This window comes from Convolutriloba macropyga, chromosome 3, assembly GCF_964194025.1.
Source record: "Convolutriloba macropyga chromosome 3, txConMacr16.3, whole genome shotgun sequence".
Lineage (NCBI taxonomy): Eukaryota > Metazoa > Xenacoelomorpha > Acoela > Convolutidae > Convolutriloba > Convolutriloba macropyga.
The window spans coordinates 20,326,127-20,348,958 of record NC_134470.1 but is presented as its reverse complement, the minus strand read 5'-3'; the positions used below and the strand labels follow the sequence as shown (position 1 = coordinate 20,348,958).

The 22,832-nt window shown below is 36.6% G+C and overlaps 1 protein-coding gene across 1 annotated transcript in view; it reads right to left on the bottom strand.

Annotated features, from left to right (window-relative positions):
- Positions 1-22,832, bottom strand: part of LOC142336563 (trafficking protein particle complex subunit 9-like) — a 113,066-nt gene that overhangs the window by 13,315 nt on the left and 76,919 nt on the right. Inside the window, exons 21-22 of the mRNA XM_075385472.1 lie at positions 1,114-1,281; positions 482-580 (exon numbers count right to left, since the gene is read on the bottom strand). Coding sequence (XP_075241587.1) covers positions 482-580; positions 1,114-1,281 — 267 coding nt within the window. The remainder of the gene's footprint in view (positions 1-481; positions 581-1,113; positions 1,282-22,832) is intronic.

Here is a 22,832-nt window from a genome sequence, read left to right as displayed (position 1 = left end):
AAATGGAAACTGTTTCCTCTTCATCACGAGCTAAATTTTTGTCCTCGAAACCATGTGTGAACAAACTAATGTTTGTTTTCCACTGATAATTTTTACATGCTGTCTGTGTGAGGATGAGCTCTTAATTAACCATAGCTTTGTTGACCATAACCTGACCAATCTTGGCGGCAATAATGGTACCACGTTAAAGTTTCATACGCTGAAAAGTGGCCCTAGTTACCAAAAAAAGATTAGTCATGCTCAAAGAATGAACGGTCTGAGATGTGTGGAATAATAGAAAATGGTCAGCTGAAAATAGGCTACTGTTAATGAACTACAGATTAAAAGCCTACTGCTGCTCCGTTGCAATTATGCACAAACAAGTTATTATCTTTGTTATACATAGCCTACTGAGAGGTGGGCCTAGCAGTGAGAGGTGGAAAAAGAGAAGAGCAGTTCAACTAGGTGTGACCTATTATGCGGAGCCAAAAACATAACTAACTGTAGTTGGGAAGTCATTGGATCTGGTACATGTAATAAGATTACGAGAGACAGTGTACTGCCTCATTGTGAACGAATCTCCCCCTCCACTGCTCTCCACCTGAACACAAGTGAACATTTTAGCTACCTCTTCTTGTATTAAACTACCTTTTAATTACTTTAATCATTTTATTGGTGGAAAATTAGAGGAACCGACTCTTCTCACCATAAAAATGATCCTGGTAGTGAGATTTCGAGCTATGCTCTATACTGTGACACGTTCCATTATTAAGTGTTTATAATGTGATCTATTGGTTGTTTTTCTGGACTCTACGACCTCAATCAGTGGTTATTGATAAAAACTGTGAATGTTCTTGTTGGTTTTGTGGGTACGCCCGCCCTATTTGAGGGGTATCGCCCTATTCGAAGGGTCGATCATATGAAAAGATGAATAAAATCAAGGTGGGTGGGGGGTGGGGTAATTACCCTGACTTTATTACATGATCGAGCATACTACTAAAGTGGACCCAAAGTCTTCATATGTCGACCTTTCCACTAGGGTGCAAGTAAGATAGGCAGATTATTTGCTAGTGTCATCGGCTGTGTATTAATATTGCGCCCCTCTTTTCGTAGAAAATGAAATGGAATACTAACCTTGACTGCGTGTGGGGATCCATTGAGGAGTAGTAGACGTATGTTGAATTTGTTGACATCCAGGTGAGGGGTGATGCGGACATCCCTAAGACAGAGGAGGGGGAAGTAGAATATGCGGATGTCTATATCCTGCTGTCTGTAGTAGGTACTCCCACTCGTCGCTTGATACTACAGAACAAGTACAGTTGGTTACACGACAGAACAAACGACAACTGCTGCTACAAATATAGCAAAATAAGCCATGCAGATTCGAAATCATCTTTCAGTGGTAATATGAACTGATCATGTTCTTCTTTTCCAAAACGCGTCAGCAAACTTATGCATTGTACAGGCTGAAATGAATAAAGGAATCTTCTCCAATCTTATTCCCCAACAGTGCCGTTTATGACGCCAGTTAAAAACTATGAGTTGTTAATATTAGGACAGGTGCCTATGTGAAAAAAGGCTTATACTCATGAGAGCATGAAAGTTTTAGTTAGATTTCCACTAAGCTGGGGGTCCGGGCCAAAAGTTTGCCACCATAAATTGCAACGATGAGTAAAAAATGAGTTGACCGCAGTAAAAAGAATAAATTCGCTGCTTGAGATACTGGTGTGATGATCTTGAAAAATTCGCCGCTAGATTTAGCTGTAATTTACACCCATTTCTGCCACTGGGAAAAAGTCGGCAAAATGGTTTTTCTGAAAATACGACAGAATTAGTACATGCGACTGAAAACAAAAATTAACGCTGGCTAGTTGTAATTCTAAAATTAGTTAACTTTACGGACATCTAAATTGCTTTTTTCATGGAGAAATTTGCCAAAGTAGAAAATGCGTCAAATGTGAAAAGAAGAACTCTCTATCTGTTATCAGTGATTACAATTGCATGATGTAGAGGAGATCTTGCTTATTTTTGCCGCTTTAAAGAATTTGTAAAAACTATATAGGAAATTTAGCGAATCTCATGAAAACCAATAACTGACAAGTTTGTTCTGGCTTGGAAGAATTTCACGATCGGTTGAAAAAATAATAAGCGGAATCGGTGAAAACAAGCGGTGAAGAATTTAACGCTTGTTATTTGTGCTCTCGTATAAAACGAACACTTCAAAAATTGAAAAGTTTAAAGAATCAATTTTGCTTCAACCCTTTAGTTTAGTTTAGGCTGAAACAATTTTTCTGACTGATAATCTTAAATTTCTCAAAAGGTTAATTTTAATCACCTTCAAAGTGAACAGTTGCAGAGAATTTAAAGAGCGATCGATCTCAATAATTTCAAAAGAGAATTTAAAGCGATCGATCTCAATAATTTCAAAAGAGAATTTAAAGAGCGATCGATCTCAATAATTTCAAAAGAGAATTTAAAGCAATCGATCTCAATAATTTCAAAAGAGAATTTAAAGAGCGATCGATCTCAATAATAGATCAAGATGGTGTTTTAGATTTGTGAGAAGAAAAGGCCTCGAAATTTGCCCCCGTATTTACCCGTTATCAATGAGAAAAACAAAAACAGATGTCTAATCCTAGCACCTTTATTTTGTTGGGGGTCCTAAGTCTGTCCTTGTTATGGTTAGCTTATTAAAAATCCCCGGAAATGAAAATTTTCCGGAGGTAAATTGACCAATAAGGTACATGAAGATAGAAATAAGAAAACTCAACATCACATAACTTACAGATAAAGATGTTTATCTAAATTAGAGCATATGAACAGGTTTTTGATCTTCACTGCTAAACTCAGCTTGACTCCTTCCAAAATTTGTTATTTTGAGTCAACATTGCCTGACGTCACCTTGGAAAGAAGGTTAAGGTTACAATTTCTGTAAGTCAAAGTTAAAATTGGAACTCGATTTAAACGACTCAATTTAAATGTGAGCTAATTGCGGTAATTGCGGTAAATATGGGGTAAATTGACCAATAAAGTACTTTATGATAGGGATAAGAAAACTCAACATCACATAACTTACAGACAAAGATGTTTATCTAAACTAGAGCATACGAACAAGTTTTTGATCTTCACTGCTAAACTCAGCTTGAATCATTCAAGAAACTTTGTTAATTTGAGTCAATTCTGCCTGTCGTCACCTTGGAAAGAAGGTTAGGGTTACATTTTTTGTATGTCAATGACAAACTTGGAACTCGATTTAAATGCTTCTACTTAAATGTGAGCTAATTGCGTATAATCTGCGTAAAGTATCATCGAAAACTTGTTTTAGAAAATTGCTTCCTAAACTGCTGCCGCCATGTCTTGATGCTCTGCTTCTGATGAACAGAGAGCAATAGTGGCCGGCTTCTTGTCACCCCAGCTGTGCGATACGCCTAGCATTTGCAGCTGGAATTATTAAACCTTCATTGATTTCCTGTTATTTAATCTCTCTCGAAGACCACATCTCAAACCAACATCAGTTTCCGTGACTTAGAATTTTACAACAGGTGTTTGTTGTCCCCAGTATAATAATAACCAAAATTCGTTGCAGTTCCTTGAGTTCAAGTTTGTTGACGCCCCTATCTCTTTCGTATGAATACTGTACATCCTAAACAATTATTTATTTGTTGAAAATGTAGGATTGGAACCTCTTCTCAGCCCTACTGGAGTTTTTTCTGCTCTTATAATTGGGTTTACGGATTTGGCTGCACTGTGAAATGCTGCTACCCACATTATTGTTAGAGGTTCCGAGTCGATGAGCATTTCTGACAAATCTATCAGTTTTCTATTGAACCTCTCAGCTAAAACAATTTGGTGTGGCGTTTCCAGTGTGGTGTCTCCTGTCGAATGTCTACAACTCAACGTCTTGAACTGCTCTGACATACTTTTCATTGCATTGCTATGTCTTTTTTTAATGTCTCCAAAATAAGAACCAAAAACAACATATTGGCAAAAACTTCACCCTTTGACTTTTGTAGCGAAACAAAAAAATCCAAACGTGTTAAATCTGCGTAATATATCTTCTAGACATTGTTAAAGACAATGCTTTCTGAATTGCTGCCGTCATGTCTTGGTATTTTGCTTCTGATGATCATAAAGCAATACTGACCTGCATATTGATACCCCAACTGTGTGATATGCCAAGCACTTGCATCTGGAGATACACCAATTGATCTGTGATACGCTAAGCACTTGTAGCTAAACAAAGATATAGAGACTGCGTGTATTCTGCGTAAAATATCATCTAGAACACCCCAGCTGTGTGATACACCAAGAAGTTGCAGTTGGATATAGTAGACCGTCATTGTCTTCCTGTCGTTTCATCTTCTTTGAAGACCACATCTCGAACGAGCATCATTTTGCGGGGCTGGATTTTTAAACCAAGTATTTGTTGTCTCCAATATGCTAATAACCACAATTCTTTACAATTCCTTGAGTTCAATCTTGTTGACGTCCCTAACTATCTTTCTTATGAACACTTTAAATACCAAACAATTAACTTGTCTGTTCGAATTGTAAGTTTGGAACATCTCGTCAGCTCTACTAGAATTTTTTCTGCTCTTATAATTAAATTTACGGATTTCGCCGCATTGTGAAATGCTGCTAACCACATCAATTTACGAGGTCTTGAGTCAATGAGCATTCCTGATATCTCTATCAGTTTTCCATTGCAGCTCTCGATTAAACCAGTCTCTTGTGGAGTTTCTGGTGTGATGTCCTTTGTGGAATGCTTACAACTCAACGCCTTGAACTGCTCAGTCATTCGTTTCATTGCATTGAAGAACGAAAAACTACAAAACCGGCAAATATTTCACTCTCTGCTTTTATCAGTTAAACAAAGATATGCAAACTGCGTATAATTTGTGTAAAATATCATCTAGAGCACACCATCTGTGTGTTACAACAAGCAATTGCAGCTAGATTTAGTAAGCCGTCATTGGTTTCCTGTCGTTTTATCTCCTTTGAAGACCAGACCAGACCTCGAACCAACATCCGTCTCGTGAGTTAGAACTTTACACCAGGTGTTTGTTATCCCCAGGATGCCATTTACCCAAATTCCTTCTTGGAACCTCTTAACAGCTGTACTGAAACCTTCGCTGCTTTTATAATTGAGTTTATGATTTTGGCTGCATCGTGAAATACTGCTACCCACATCATCTTAGAGTGCCTGAGTCAATGAGCATTCCTGACATCCCTATCAGTTTTCTGTTGCATCTCTCAGCTAAAACACTGTTGCGGCGTTTCTGGCGTGATGTCTCCAGTATAAGGCCTGCATTTCAGAGTCCTGAACTGCTCTGGCACAGGCTCCATTGTATTGCTATGTCTCCTTTTCTTTGTTGTCTCCTAAATAAGAACGAAAAACAACAAACTGGCGAATACTTTACTCTACGGCTTTAATAGCTAAACAAAAAACAACAAAATGCTTAAAATCAGCCAAGGAGCAACAGTGGCCGGCTTCCTGACACTCCAGCTGTGTGATATGCAGTGCACTTGCAGCTGGAATGAGTAAACGTTCATTGGTTTCCTGTCGTTTCATCTCTCTTGAAGACCACATCTCGAACATCTCCCTCAATTTTCTATTTCACCTCTCAACTAAACCACTCTGTTGTAGCGTTTCTGCTGTGGTGTCTCCTGTAGAATGCCTGCAACTCAACGACTTGAACTGCTTTGACATACGTTCCATTGCACTGCTATGTCTCTTCATTTTTATTGTCTCCGAAATAGAAAGAAAAAACAACAAACTGGCGAGTACTTCACTCTCTGCCTTTATTAGCTAAACTTAGACATACAAAATGTTTATAATCTGCGGGAAGCGTCATCTAGACATTGCATTGGATATATTGCCGCCTGAACTGCTGCGTAATGTCTTGAAGCTCTGCTTCTGATGAATGTACATCAACAGTGGCCCGCTTCCTGACACCCCAGCTGTGTGATATGCCTAGCATTTGCAGCTGGAATTATTAAACCTTCATTGATTTCCTGTTATTTAATCTCTCTCGAAGACCACATCTCAAACCAACATCAGTTTCCGTGACTTAGAATTTTACAACAGGTGTTTGTTGTCCCCAGTATAATAATAACCAAAATTCGTTGCAGTTCCTTGAGTTCAAGTTTGTTGACGCCCCTATCTCTTTCGTATGAATACTGTACATCCTAAACAATTTTTTATTTGTTGAAAATGTAGGATTGGAACCTCTTCTCAGCCCTACTGGAGTTTTTTCTGCTCTTATAATTGGGTTTACGGATTTGGCTGCACTGTGAAATGCTGCTACCCACATTATTGTTAGAGGTTCCGAGTCGATGAGCATTTCTGACAAATCTATCAGTTTTCTATTGAACCTCTCAGCTAAAACAATTTGGTGTGGCGTTTCCAGTGTGGTGTCTCCTGTCGAATGTCTACAACTCAACGTCTTGAACTGCTCTGACATACTTTTCATTGCATTGCTATGTCTTTTTTTTAATGTCTCCAAAATAAGAACCAAAAACAACATATTGGCAAAAACTTCACCCTTTGACTTTTGTAGCGAAACAAAAAAATCCAAACGTGTTAAATCTGCGTAATATATCTTCTAGACATTGTTAAAGACAATGCTTTCTGAATTGCTGCCGTCATGTCTTGGTATTTTGCTTCTGATGATCATAAAGCAATACTGACCTGCATATTGATACCCCAACTGTGTGATATGCCAAGCACTTGCATCTGGAGATACACCAATTGATCTGTGATACGCTAAGCACTTGTAGCTAAACAAAGATATAGAGACTGCGTGTATTCTGCGTAAAATATCATCTAGAACACCCCAGCTGTGTGATACACCAAGAAGTTGCAGTTGGATATAGTAGACCGTCATTGTCTTCCTGTCGTTTCATCTTCTTTGAAGACCACATCTCGAACGAGCATCATTTTGCGGGGCTGGATTTTTAAACCAAGTACTTGTTGTCTCCAATATGCTAATAACCACAATTCTTTACAATTCCTTGAGTTCAATCTTGTTGACGTCCCTAACTATCTTTCTTATGAACACTTTAAATACCAAAAAATTAACTTGTCTGTTCGAATTGTAAGTTTGGAACATCTCGTCAGCTCTACTAGAATTTTTTCTGCTCTTATAATTAAATTTACGGATTTCGCCGCATTGTGAAATGCTGCTAACCACATCAATTTACGAGGTCTTGAGTCAATGAGCATTCCTGATATCTCTATCAGTTTTCCATTGCAGCTCTCGATTAAACCAGTCTCTTGTGGAGTTTCTGGTGTGATGTCCTTTGTGGAATGCTTACAACTCAACGCCTTGAACTGCTCAGTCATTCGTTTCATTGCATTGAAGAACGAAAAACTACAAAACCGGCAAATATTTCACTCTCTGCTTTTATCAGTTAAACAAAGAAATGCAAACTGCGTATAATTTGTGTAAAATATCATCTAGAGCACACCATCGGTGTGTTACAACAAGCAATTGCAGCTAGATTTAGTAAGCCGTCATTGGTTTCCTGTCGTTTTATCTCCTTTGAAGACCAGACCAGACCTCGAACCAACATCCGTCTCGTGAGTTAGAACTTTACACCAGGTGTTTGTTATCCCCAGGATGCCATTTACCCAAATTCCTTCTTGGAACCTCTTAACAGCTGTACTGAAACCTTCGCTGCTTTTATAATTGAGTTTATGATTTTGGCTGCATCGTGAAATACTGCTACCCACATCATCTTAGAGTGCCTGAGTCAATGAGCATTCCTGACATCCCTATCAGTTTTCTGTTGCATCTCTCAGCTAAAACACTGTTGCGGCGTTTCTGGCGTGATGTCTCCAGTATAAGGCCTGCATTTCAGAGTCCTGAACTGCTCTGGCACAGGCTCCATTGTATTGCTATGTCTCCTTTTCTTTGTTGTCTCCTAAATAAGAACGAAAAACAACAAACTGGCGAATACTTTACTCTACGGCTTTAATAGCTAAACAAAAAACAACAAAATGCTTAAAATCAGCCAAGGAGCAACAGTGGCCGGCTTCCTGACACTCCAGCTGTGTGATATGCAGTGCACTTGCAGCTGGAATGAGTAAACGTTCATTGGTTTCCTGTCGTTTCATCTCTCTTGAAGACCACATCTCGAACATCTCCCTCAATTTTCTATTTCACCTCTCAACTAAACCACTCTGTTGTAGCGTTTCTGCTGTGGTGTCTCCTGTAGAATGCCTGCAACTCAACGACTTGAACTGCTTTGACATACGTTCCATTGCACTGCTATGTCTCTTCATTTTTATTGTCTCCGAAATAGAAAGAAAAAACAACAAACTGGCGAGTACTTCACTCTCTGCCTTTATTAGCTAAACTTAGACATACAAAATGTTTATAATCTGCGGGAAGCGTCATCTAGACATTGCATTGGATATATTGCCGCCTGAACTGCTGCGTAATGTCTTGAAGCTCTGCTTCTGATGAATGTACATCAACAGTGGCCCGCTTCCTGACACCCCAGCTGTGTGATATGCCTAGCATTTGCAGCTGGAATTATTAAACCTTCATTGGTTTCCTGTTATTTAATCTCTCTCGAAGACCACATCTCAAACCAACATCAGTTTCCGTGACTTAGAATTTTACAACAGGTGTTTGTTGTCCCCAGTATAATAATAACCAAAATTCGTTGCAGTTCCTTGAGTTCAAGTTTGTTGACGCCCCTATCTCTTTCGTATGAATACTGTACATCCTAAACAATTTTTTATTTGTTGAAAATGTAGGATTGGAACCTCTTCTCAGCCCTACTGGAGTTTTTTCTGCTCTTATAATTGGGTTTACGGATTTGGCTGCACTGTGAAATGCTGCTACCCACATTATTGTTAGAGGTTCCGAGTCGATGAGCATTTCTGACAAATCTATCAGTTTTCTATTGAACCTCTCAGCTAAAACAATTTGGTGCGGCGTTTCCAGTGTGGTGTCTCCTGTCGAATGTCTACAACTCAACGTCTTGAACTGCTCTGACATACTTTTCATTGCATTGCTATGTCTTTTTTTAATGTCTCCAAAATAAGAACCAAAAACAACATATTGGCAAAAACTTCACCCTTTGACTTTTGTAGCGAAACAAAAAAATCCAAACGTGTTAAATCTGCGTAATATATCTTCTAGACATTGTTAAAGACAATGCTTTCTGAATTGCTGCCGTCATGTCTTGGTATTTTGCTTCTGATGATCATAAAGCAATACTGACCTGCATATTGATACCCCAACTGTGTGATATGCCAAGCACTTGCATCTGGAGATACACCAATTGATCTGTGATACGCTAAGCACTTGTAGCTAAACAAAGATATAGAGACTGCGTGTATTCTGCGTAAAATATCATCTAGAACACCCCAGCTGTGTGATACACCAAGAAGTTGCAGTTGGATATAGTAGACCGTCATTGTCTTCCTGTCGTTTCATCTTCTTTGAAGACCACATCTCGAACGAGCATCATTTTGCGGGGCTGGATTTTTAAACCAAGTACTTGTTGTCTCCAATATGCTAATAACCACAATTCTTTACAATTCCTTGAGTTCAATCTTGTTGACGTCCCTAACTATCTTTCTTATGAACACTTTAAATACCAAACAATTAACTTGTCTGTTCGAATTGTAAGTTTGGAACATCTCGTCAGCTCTACTAGAATTTTTTCTGCTCTTATAATTAAATTTACGGATTTCGCCGCATTGTGAAATGCTGCTAACCACATCAATTTACGAGGTCTTGAGTCAATGAGCATTCCTGATATCTCTATCAGTTTTCCATTGCAGCTCTCGATTAAACCAGTCTCTTGTGGAGTTTCTGGTGTGATGTCCTTTGTGGAATGCTTACAACTCAACGCCTTGAACTGCTCAGTCATTCGTTTCATTGCATTGAAGAACGAAAAACTACAAAACCGGCAAATATTTCACTCTCTGCTTTTATCAGTTAAACAAAGAAATGCAAACTGCGTATAATTTGTGTAAAATATCATCTAGAGCACACCATCGGTGTGTTACAACAAGCAATTGCAGCTAGATTTAGTAAGCCGTCATTGGTTTCCTGTCGTTTTATCTCCTTTGAAGACCAGACCAGACCTCGAACCAACATCCGTCTCGTGAGTTAGAACTTTACACCAGGTGTTTGTTATCCCCAGGATGCCATTTACCCAAATTCCTTCTTGGAACCTCTTAACAGCTGTACTGAAACCTTCGCTGCTTTTATAATTGAGTTTATGATTTTGGCTGCATCGTGAAATACTGCTACCCACATCATCTTAGAGTGCCTGAGTCAATGAGCATTCCTGACATCCCTATCAGTTTTCTGTTGCATCTCTCAGCTAAAACACTGTTGCGGCGTTTCTGGCGTGATGTCTCCAGTATAAGGCCTGCATTTCAGAGTCCTGAACTGCTCTGGCACAGGCTCCATTGTATTGCTATGTCTCCTTTTCTTTGTTGTCTCCTAAATAAGAACGAAAAACAACAAACTGGCGAATACTTTACTCTACGGCTTTAATAGCTAAACAAAAAACAACAAAATGCTTAAAATCAGCCAAGGAGCAACAGTGGCCGGCTTCCTGACACTCCAGCTGTGCGATATGCAGTGCACTTGCAGCTGGAATGAGTAAACGTTCATTGGTTTCCTGTCGTTTCATCTCTCTTGAAGACCACATCTCGAACATCTCCCTCAATTTTCTATTTCACCTCTCAACTAAACCACTCTGTTGTAGCGTTTCTGCTGTGGTGTCTCCTGTAGAATGCCTGCAACTCAACGACTTGAACTGCTTTGACATACGTTCCATTGCACTGCTATGTCTCTTCATTTTTATTGTCTCCGAAATAGAAAGAAAAAACAACAAACTGGCGAGTACTTCACTCTCTGCCTTTATTAGCTAAACTTAGACATACAAAATGTTTATAATCTGCGGGAAGCGTCATCTAGACATTGCATTGGATATATTGCCGCCTGAACTGCTGCGTAATGTCTTGAAGCTCTGCTTCTGATGAATGTACATCAACAGTGGCCCGCTTCCTGACACCCCAGCTGTGTGATATGCCAATCACATGCGGCTGCAATTAGTAAACCTTCATTGATTTGCTGTCGTTTCATCTCCTTTGATGACCAGATCTCGAACCAACATCAGTCTCGTGAGTTCAAATTTTACACCAGGTGTTCGTTGTCACCAGTATGCTAATAAATAAAATTCGTTACAGTTCTTTGAATTCAAGTTTATTGAAGCCCCTAACTCTTTTCTTTATGAATAATGTACATCCCAAACAGTTAATTTATAAGTTGAAATTGTTGGATTGGAACCTCTCGTCAGCTCGAATGGAAGTTTTTTGCTCTTATTTTTGAGTTTAAGGATTTGGCTTCATTGTGAAATGATGTTAGTCACAGTAGTTTAGGAGGTCCTGAGCCACTGAGCATTTCTGACATCTCTATAAATCTTCTATAGCACCTCCCATTTAAACCACTCTGCTGTCTGCTGTGGTGTTCCTTATGTGGTGTCTTCTGTAGATTTCCTACAACTCAACGTCTTGAACTGCTCTGACATACGTTCCATTGCATTGCTATGTCTCTTCATTTTTATTGTCTCCGAAATAGAAAGAAAAAACAACAAACTGGCGAGTAATTCACTCTCTGCCTTTATTAGCTAAACAAAGACATACAAAATGTTTACAATCTGCGGGAAGCGTCATCTAGACATTGTATTAGACATATTGCTTATTGATTTGCTGCCGTCATGTCAGGGGCCGGCTTCCTGAATCCCCAACGGTGTGACACGCCAAGTTCTTGCTGCTGCAAAGAGTAGACCGCCATTGGTTTCCTCTCATTTCATCTACATTGAAGACCAAATCTCGAATCATCATCAGTTTGCGTGAGTTGGATTTTTTCGTGTTGTTTGTTGTCCCCAGTGTGCTAATATCCGAAATGCTTTACAGCTCAAGTTTGTGGACGCACCAAGCTTTTTTCCTTATGAATACTGTACATCCCAAACAATTAATTTATCCGGTGAAAGTGTAGGATTGGAACTTCCCGTCAGCTCTACTGGATTTTTTCTGCTCTTATAATTGTGCTTTTGGATATTAATGGATTGTGAAATGCTGCCTGCCAAATCAGTTTAGGAGTTATAGAGTCAATGAGCATTCTTGATATGTTTGAGTTAAACCAGTTTCGTGTAGCGTTTCTGGTGTTTTGTCTCCTGTAGAATTCCTGCAACTCATCGTCCTGAACTGCTATGGCATACGTTCCATAGCATTGCTATGTCTCTTCATTTTTTCTGTCCCCGAAATAAAAAGTAAAAACAACAAACTGGCGAATACGTCACTCTCTGCTTTTTTTAAGCTAAACAAAGATATACAAAATGGATATAATGTGCACAAAGTGACAACTAGAAATTGTTTTATGTATAGTGCTTCCTGAACAGCTGCCGCATATCTCGATGCTCTGCTCCTAATGATCATAGAGCAACAATTTCTGGCTTCCTGACACCCCACTTGAGTGATACGAAGAATACTTGCAGCTGGAAATAGTAAACCATCATTGGTTTCCTTTCATTTCAAATCTGCTTTGAAGACCACATCTCGAACCAACATCAGTTGTCGTGAGTTAGAATTTTACACCAAGTGTTTGTTGTCCCCAGTATGCTGATAACCAAAACTCCTTACAGTTCCTTGAGTTCAAGGTTGTTGACGACACTAACTCTCTTCCTTATGAAAACTGTTCATCCCAAACAATTATTTATCTGTTGAAAATGTTGATTTGGAACCTCTCGTCAGCTCATTCGGATTTTTTCTGTTCTTGTAATTTATTTTAGTGATTTTAATGTATTATGAAAAGCTGTAACCCATATCATCTTAAAAACCGCTGAGTTGTTGAGTATTCCTGACATCTCTATCAGTTTTCTGTTGCACCAATCAGCTAAACCCATCTGTTGTGGCGTTTCTGGTGTGATGTCTCTTGTAGACTGCCTTAATGTAAACTTAATGTCTTGAACTTCTCTGACATACGCTCCATTGCCTTGCTATATCTCTTTTTCTTTAATGTGTCCAAAACATGAACGAAAAACAACAAATTGACAAACACTTCACTCTCGGCTTTTAGTAGCTAAACAAAGGATATACAAAATGTATATATTCTGCGTAAAATATCATCTAGAAATTGTTAAAGGTATATTGCTTACTAAATTCCTGCTATCATCGCGTGGTATTCTGCTTCTAATGAACATAAGGCAACACTGACTGACTTTTTGATACCCCAGCTGTCTGATACGTGAAACACTTGGAGCTGGAATTCGTAAATCGTCATTGGTTGCCTATCGGTTTAACGCCCTTGAAAAGCAAATCTTGAGGCAACTTCAGTTGCGTGAGTTGGAATTTCTCACCAGTGTTTTCACAGTGCTAAAAACCAAAATTCTTTCCAGCTCTTTGAGTTGAAGTTTGTTGACGCCCCTAACTCTCTTCCTTATGAATAATGTACATCCCAAACAATTAAATTATGTGTTGAAAGCGTAGATTTGGAACTTCTCGTCAACTCTACTGGAATTGTCTCTGCTCTTAAAATTGAGTTCATGGATTTTAAAGGATTGCGAAATACTGCTACCCAAATCATTTTAGGAGGTGTTGAGTCAATGAGGATTCTTGACATCTCTCTCAGTTTTCTGTTGCTTCTCTCAGCTAAAGCACCCTATTGAGGGGTTTCTGGTGTGGTGTCTCTTGTATAGTGCCTGCATCCTAACGTCTTGAACAGCTCTGACATACGCTCCATTGCAATGCTATGGCTCTCTTTCTTTAATGTCTCCGAAGAAAAAGAACGAGAAACAATAAATTGGCGGATACTTCTCTCTATGCTTTTATTAGCTAAGCAAAAACAAACAAAATGTGTATCAACTGCGTACAAGACCATCTAGCAATTGTTTGAGGTCTATTGCTTCCTGAAGTGCTGCCTTCATGTCTTAATATTCTGATGCACATGGAGCAACACTGTTTGGCTTTTTAATACCCCAGCTCTCTGTTACCCCAAGCACGTGCAGCTAGAATTAGTGAACCGTCAATGGTTTCCTGTCGTTTCATCACACTGGAAGACCACATCTCGAAAAAACATCTGTTTGCGTGGGTTCGAATTGAACACCACGTGTTTGTTGTCCGCGGTATGCTAATAACAAAAATTTCTTCGCTGTTCTTTTCCTTGATTTCATGTTTTTTGACGTCCCTCACGCTATTGTGTATCCCAAACACTCTCTTGTGTATCTCTCTTGTGTATCTCACTGTGTATCCCAAACAATTAATTTATCTGTTAAAACTGTAGGTTTCGGAACCTCTCGTTAGCTCTTTTGGGATTTTTCGTGCCTTATAATTGAATTATAACGAGTTAGCTGCATGGTGATGGGGTCATCTTAGGGTCATGATAGGTCATGAGTCAGTGAGTTTTTCAAACGTTTCTATCAAATTTCTGTTGCACTTCTCAGTTAAACCACTCTTGGTGGCGTCTCGGTAGGTCGGGTGTTTCCTGTTGAACGCGTGAAACTGAACCCTTTGAACTGCTTTTACATACACCCCATTTCATTGCCATGTCTCACATTTTTCGATTTCTCTCAAATGAGAACAAAAAATTATGGCTACTTCACTCTTTCCTTTTAATAGTTAAGCAAAGTTTTACAATCTGTACTGGTATGAAATTACGAAAAAAATTTGGAAGTGTGTCAGCAACTTTATTGCAGAAGGTCTCTTAACGGCTCAGACTACTCGCCCAAGCTTCCCTGTGCTTGGGTCTATCTAACTGGTGGATTTAAAGTTTTTGTATCTGAATCAATGCCCATATATGAATTGATTATTTGAGCCCGCATTGGTCCTGCTACTTACATTTCCAATAATAAACTATTGGTTTCAATTAACAACTCTTATCTGGATATTCCTTGCTTCGTCACTTATTACGCTATTAGAAATCGTCTTGAACTCTAGAACACTGCAGTTCAATTCAAATAGGCTAGTGTTTTGTATTAGATTTAGCCGAGATCCCCTATGGAGTATCATATGAATGATATTATGATAGTGAATCTATTTGCCCACTTTGCACTAACGAGACTGAACAATGAAACGATAAAAAATCAAACGCACAAAAAAGTTTTTTGAGAACTTATTTCATCTCTTGTCTGCTCGAGGGTATTTCACTGCCCACAAAATTCGAAGTTTCACCGTCTGGGTTTCTGGTCACTGGTTAAATGTTCGGGTAGCCCAAGGACGCTCCAATGTTCGCCAATATGTGATTTCCGCAGCCACTGTCCATTTCAATGCCTGCTCTCTTCCGTGGTGTAAAAACCGCCGGATACTTTTGTTTGGTGTAGTCAATATTGAATCTATTAACGGAAAGGCTTCGGTTTCTTGCTCTATATTCTAGGCATGGCCCTTCTTGTGTCCTTTTTCACTACAGTTGCCGCATTGTCTTCTGGTTCTCAACTCCGTAAAGTTTGTTTTCAGTTTAAAACTGTCCTATTTGAAAAAACTTTCCTTCTTCAATGGCAAGTCATTGAGGACCAGAGCGTTGATGCAGGTCTTTTAGACGGCTTGTGGTATCTTTTTGAGCAGCTCCTGACTTCGGGTGAACAAGTTGTTCAAATCATCAGGTTTCTCAAGTTGCATTCAAGCCAACTCTGGGAACCAAGATCACATTTTTCTGCCTCTTCACCCTCTGAAAAATGATTTCAATCCTTTGAATCAACTCCAGTACACAAGTATTCCACGCAATGACATCAAGCAGCCATAAGGGTTGTTGCAAGCAGAGTAACTGTCAGATGGCACTACACAATTGCTATTCTTGTCCATGATCTCAGCAACTGTCTCCTCATTTGCAATCTTGCTCACTCACCTCGTGGGTTTTCCTCCGTTGCTGGCTCCAACGGGCAACGGCTAGGGCTGAATAATTGCTTTTCTGTACCCTGTAGTTATTTGTAGAGCCAATTTTGTCTAAATTTCAACAAGATTTTTGTGCTCCTCAATTGGAAGTCCTGTGGATACTCTGTAAAGTTCCAAATCTTCACTGTCTGCTGCTCATTGTAAATTCACCAAGCATAACATTCTTTGAAAAAAACGAATTGCAGATAATGATTGACAGTCAAAAACAGAAAAAACGAGTTTCTCACAAATGAGAGAAAAACAATTTGATTTTTACAGATTAGAGACAAGACTTACAAGAGTGATCTGATTATTAGATCAAGAAGAGGATAATTTGGATTTTTGAGAGCAAAATTTGTGAGCTCAAACAAGTAGTGGATAAAACAAGGAAATCAACCACCAGCAAAATTTGGCCTGTTCTCCATACGCTAATCGCGCTTGTCGAATAGGGCCAAATTTTACTACTTGTTGATTTTCTTGTTTTATCCACTACTACATATTACCTTTATATTCATTCAAAATCTATCATTTCTTGTCTCACTTGGTGCAAACCACTAGTGTCGAGTTAAGCTGGTAGTTCATCGTTATCAGACGGATAGTTTGGGTTCTATCCCCACTGACTCCTATGGACGTCCCCAGATACTAGTATAAAACTAGTGAGACCGTGTAACAAGCACGTAAAAAACTTGAACAAAAAAGAAAACTTGAACAAAAATTGAATGAAATATTAAGATAAAAAAAATTTTCAAATATCCCCTAATCAATATTTAATCAATCTAAAACTAAAACTTTCTGCCTCACTTGGCGTAGTGGTTAAATCATCGAGTCTAGTTAAGTTGCTTTAGCAAACGGAAGGTTTGGGGTTCCTTCCTCACTAACTCCAATGAACGTCCCCCGAGATCTATATAATGATATATGTTTATAAACATTACACATACTACATGTGAGGTATTGATCAGGATCAGAATGATATCCCAAATGTTCTATATAATCTTTCACTTTAACCATATTTTTAAATACATAACAAGAATTTTCTAATTCTTTACAATTATTACAACATTCTTTCCAAGGTTTATTCATACAATTATTGCATTTCATTTTCATTTTTCGAAAAATAATTTCTTGATTATTTCCCTAAATAAATACATCATGTCTCAATCAACTAATACTAGTGTCATAAACTTTTGCGATGTCTGTAATCTATCCTTTGAATCAAAGAAGGGTTTATACAGGCATCAATCATACGATCTCAAACATAAGGAACTATTGAAAAAAATGTTTGAGTCTGAAGAAGAAGAAATCTCGGAGAAGGTGTATAATTCGGATGAAGATGATTATATTATTAAAACTAAAACCAAAACCGAAAACAACATCTACTCTAAAATTAGATCGGCGAAACCATTTCACGGATATGAATGTAAAGAATGTCATGAAGAACTTAGTAATGAATTACCTCTAACTACTCACTCATATAGTCATAATCGTAAGTATCTAGAAAACACAGAAGACTTCGATATAAACTCCAGACAGAACATGAGAGAGTTTTATATTACAGATAAAGGTGGGAATTACATTGAAGATATAGATGAAGCAACTAATTACTCTTTAGAAGCAATTAAAAACTGTTGCCAGTTCAGAAAAGTTAAGATCACAGCCAAGTGTGATTGTAAAAAGAGAACCAAAGAAGAAGTTAAAACTACTAAAATTTTTTTCAATACTGACTATATTATTAATAACGCAATTTATGAAAATGGAGACTTAACACAATGGTTAAACTTTGGAAAGGAAATATATGAAGGTTATGGTTATGATTTCGAGTTTCTTGGAATAAGAAGTTTTCAGTTAAACATTGAACCAACTAAAGCATCTATTGGTACCCACATAGATTTACCAGCTGATCTGAAAAACTCTAAATCGATATTAAATATATGAAGTTATAAATACAACTGTTTGCAACTAACTATCACCGCATGGTTACCTCCAATCATAGGTAATGCAACTCGAAAAAATAAATATGTAGATAAACTAATTGAACCAAGACAACAACATGAAGATGACTTCGGCTATATATTAAGAATACAGAAATTATACAATATTAAAATTGGGTTATACACCAACTGTGGTGGAGGTGAAGTAGAATTGTTTAAACAAGTGGATGATTTTCATAAAGGTAGAAAAGATGTAAGACTACTAGTTTGGAGTAATGGTCAAATAGAACACTGTGCCCTAAAAAAATACAGAAACCCCTTTGGTTCGCTCAAATAATAAAACATTAAATATTATTATTGCGATAGGTGTACCTATTGGTTTAACTCACAAATTAAATATGATAAACACGAATGCAACAACTCATTCAAACCAGAGATTGTTAGTCCTAAGAAAAAACATATCACATTTATAAATGAACACAAACGTCAGAAAATAAAAAATATTGTAACTGCCGATATAGAATGTTGCGTTGTTGAAGTCTCAACTAATTTTTTTAAATATGTAATAGCCGAACATATTCCAATAGTTGTGGGTTACACCTGGCAAAGTAGCTTCAAGCACTACTTCGGTCTAGGCTGCATCAAAAGATTTGCTAGAGATCTATTAGAAATAGAAACTCAGAATAATTTCAAACATAATGAAAAGATGATATTCACAGAAGAAGATAAATTATATCATGAAACTAATAACACTTGTCATATCTGCAGAAAAACATGTATTAATAAAGTTAGAGATCATTGTCATGAAACTGGTAAATATAGAGGACCAGCATGTAAAATATGTAATCTAAGATACAAACAACAAAACTTCATTCCAGTAATATTCCATAATGGCTCTGGCTATGACTTCAACCTACTATACAGCGAACTCTTCAAACAGAATAACGATAAAAGAAAAGTGGATAACATACCACTAGCTGCTGGTAAGTCTAAGATGTTTATCATTGGTTGTCTCAAATTCTTAGATAGTTATAACTTCTTAGCTATGCCTCTAGATCAAATGGCAAAAATATACGGATAAAAAACTAAAACATTATATCCATATGAATACTTTGGTTTGTATAAGTATGATGAAGCTATAGGTAATCTAAAAGTAGAAGACTTCAAATCCTCACTACATAAAAAATTACCAACACAAGAAGAAGTAGATAACTCTAATAATGAAAACAGTCATAAAACAGGTAAAGAACTAACTATAGAGTATTTACAGAATGATGTCGAAATATTAGATTATTGCATGAATGAATATATTAAATTAAGTATGAAAGAATTCAAGCTCAATTCACTACATTACGTTAGTCTCCATTACGAGTTATAGTTTTGATTGTTGGTTAATGTCAAGCGGTGTTACATTGGATACATTGCAAGATAAACAAATGCTAGATAATTTTGTTGGATCAAAGAGAGGTGGTATATGTAGAATAATGTGTGATAGATATGTTAGTCGGCAAAGCCGCTTCACGGATAACACTGATGGTAAGTCCATCAGAGAACCTGCTTCGCAGATGGCAGAGCATGACCGAAGGTCCATATGGTACATAGACGCAAACAACCTATATGGTAATGCAATGATGCAAAAATTACCTTATAAGGACTTCCAATTGACTACTACTACTCTAGATGCAAAATTGAGTACTCCAGATGATAGTGATCATGGTTACTATATAGTTTGTGATATTGATTATACTAATGAATGTAAAGAGAGAACAGAACAGTTAGCACTAATGCCTAATAAGAGAAAGATAAATGATAATGAATTAGGTTACAGAGAAAGAGATGGAGGCAAGGCTTGATCAGAGAAATTAATCTTAGACCAAAGCAACAAAACAGAATATATGGTTCATTATAGGATGTTAAAGTTCTATGTTAAGATGGGAGAAAAAGTAACAAAAATACATAGAGTAATTAAACTTAAACAAGATTATATATGTAGAGATTATATATAAAACAATACAAATAAAAGAGCAACAGCTAAAACTGAAGCAGAAAAGGATGTAAGGAAATTAATGAATAAATCCCTATATCGAAGAATATGCATGAATCCTCTACACTTCTTTCAAAGCAAGTTCTTGCATGATGAAGAAAAGAAAATGAAAAGTGTAAGTAAATCAACATTTAAGAATATAACTAGATATAGAGATTATAGCCAAATAGAATATATAAGGAAAAAAAGAATATAGCTCACCTGTATGTGTAGGAGTAACAATACTCGAACTTAGCAAATTACATATGTTTGATGTATTCTATAATGTTCTACTACCATCCCTCAAAGATCTAACACTTCACTATATGGATACGAACAGTTTCGTATTAGGTTATAGTGAAGATAAAGTTATTGATGAGCATATTGACTTAAGTAATCTAGACTTACCTATAAAAAACTAATAAAGTCCCCGGCAAGTTTAAGCACGAGCTGGGGAGTAGGATTATTGGGGAATATATAGCATTGTCCCCCAAAACATATAGCTTCAAAAATTATCCTAAAAACACTAAAGAAAAAGGAATAAAGAAGCATAATAATGCTAGGCACAAAGATTATTATAATGCATTAATGAATAATACACAGAGAACAGTAGATGAAAGCAGAATACAAAAAGTTGGGGATAGAATCACAACAACAAAAACGATTAGACAACAAGATTAGTTTAATCATATTTGATGATTAAAGGTTTTATGTAAACAATATAAAAAGTTATCCACATGATAAGGATCTATACTTATTTAAAAGGGATTTGATAAATAGGATCCGAGAAGCGGCTTCACCGAGTAAGAAACCATATAAGGATTAGGATAAGGATAAGGATAAGTATAAGGCTAACGATAAGGATAAGGATAAGGATAAGTATAAGGCTAACGATAAGGATAAGGATAAGGATAAGGATAAGGATAAGGATAAGTATAAGGATAAGGATAAGGATAAGGATAAGGATAAGGATAAGGATAAGGATAAGGATAAGGATAAGGATAAGGATAAGGATAAGGATAAGGATAAGGATAAGGATAAGGATAAGGATAAGGATAAGGATAAGGATAAGGATGTAGATAAACTGATCTGAGAAGCAGGTTCCATGATTAATGATATTAAAGAATTAACTATAGATACTAATAGAAAATTAATAGACGCAGCTATTATATTATATAATGAGTCATTATAATTAGTTATTTTAATTATAATTATAGATCTAATTCTAACTTAGTATAATATTTTTACATAAAAAAAGACTAAGCTAGATGAACTTATAGATTTAAACTATCTAGAAAAACAAAACAGAAAGAATAGATTAGAAGATAAATTAAAACTACAAGAAAATTATGCTGAAATAGAAGAGTTTTTGATCTTTTAACTAAAACGCTAAATACAAACAGTGAAGCATTACTATCCAATCTGCAAAGCAGTTTCTCTGATAATGAAGCAATGCAAGCTCTTCAAAACCAAACATTAGGAGCACTCGAGGACAATACTAATGCTTTAAAGTGGTTGGAGCACCAAAGACAAAGTAGCTTTCTTGAACAAGCCTCTCTTTTATCACCAACACTTGATCCACACGTAACAATAAAAGATGATAGAGGTAAAACATTTACTGTAGACAATGATATGATTGAGGCTTTATTACTAATGGGTAAGCAAACAAATAAACAATTAGAATTAAAATCAGTTGATCTAAATTCAAACAAATTTAAAATAAATGATGTAGATGTATATCTAGCACCTAATGGCATAAAAGGGAAAAGTAGAGTCTATGATTTTTCTAGGGGTTTCACTTTGTTTGTTACTAATAAAGATGTAACCGAAAAAGATATTAGAGGCGAAGGAAATAAAATAAGATTGTTTTTAAGCGATATCAACTACAATAGAGAAAGCGGGGATATTAAAAGTAATAGGGTGAAACTTATTAGAAGAATAGAAACCAGTTTTGCACTACCAAGAAGAAATCCACGCCACCACACAGTTGATTCTAGTAGTGAGGAAACTGTATGAGAGAGTTGTTAAGAAGTTGAAGCTAGTGGTCTTAGCAAAGCCAACCCAAATAGTTTAGAAGAAAGATTAGAATTATTAATACTAGAAACAAAAACTGGTCATGATTGAATATATGATGAAATGCTAGATATATCTAAACAACTATTATCTATGAATTTTATTAATCAAGAGCAACTAGATAATTTTGTTTTTAACTATGGTTTTAACAACTTCATTGATCAGGGAACCTGCTTTGCAGATAGGTGAAACCATGACTACGTCCATAAAAAATGTGGGAAAACAACAACAACAACAACAACAACAACAAAAACAACAACTAATAGCTAAAGAAGTATTCAGTCCTCAAATAACAACGTTTAGAAGAGAAAGAATAATACCATTATATAAAGATGAAACATGGTCAGCTGATTTAATTGATAAGTCATCTCTAAGTAAATACCATAATGATTATGAGTTTATATTGACTGTTATAGATATATTCACAAAATATGCATGGGCTATTCCATTAAAGAATAAATCTGGTTTATCTATAACTATTGGTTTTAAAATACTACTAAAAAAAATCCACATGGTGGCTCTGAAAGTCCACAAGGTGGCTTCGAAGTTCGAAAACCAGAAAAGTTATGGGTAGATAGAGGTAGTGAATTTTACAATGAAACATTTAAATCTTTACTTAAAGAATATGAAACAAAAATATATTCTACATATAGTTATTTAAAGGCTGTGTTTATAGAGAGATTCAATAGAACATTATTACATATAATTGATAAACCAATGTTCATCAATGGTGATGGTAATTGGGTAAATATACTACACGATGCAGTCATATTATATAACAATAAAAGTCATTCAACGATTAATATGACACCAGTTGATGCTTCTAATAATCCTGATAAAGTTAAATACTATGTTAATTCTATCAAAGCAAAAATAAAATTCAAAGTTGGTGATTATGTTAGAAAAGCAGATAAACGCAATATCTTCT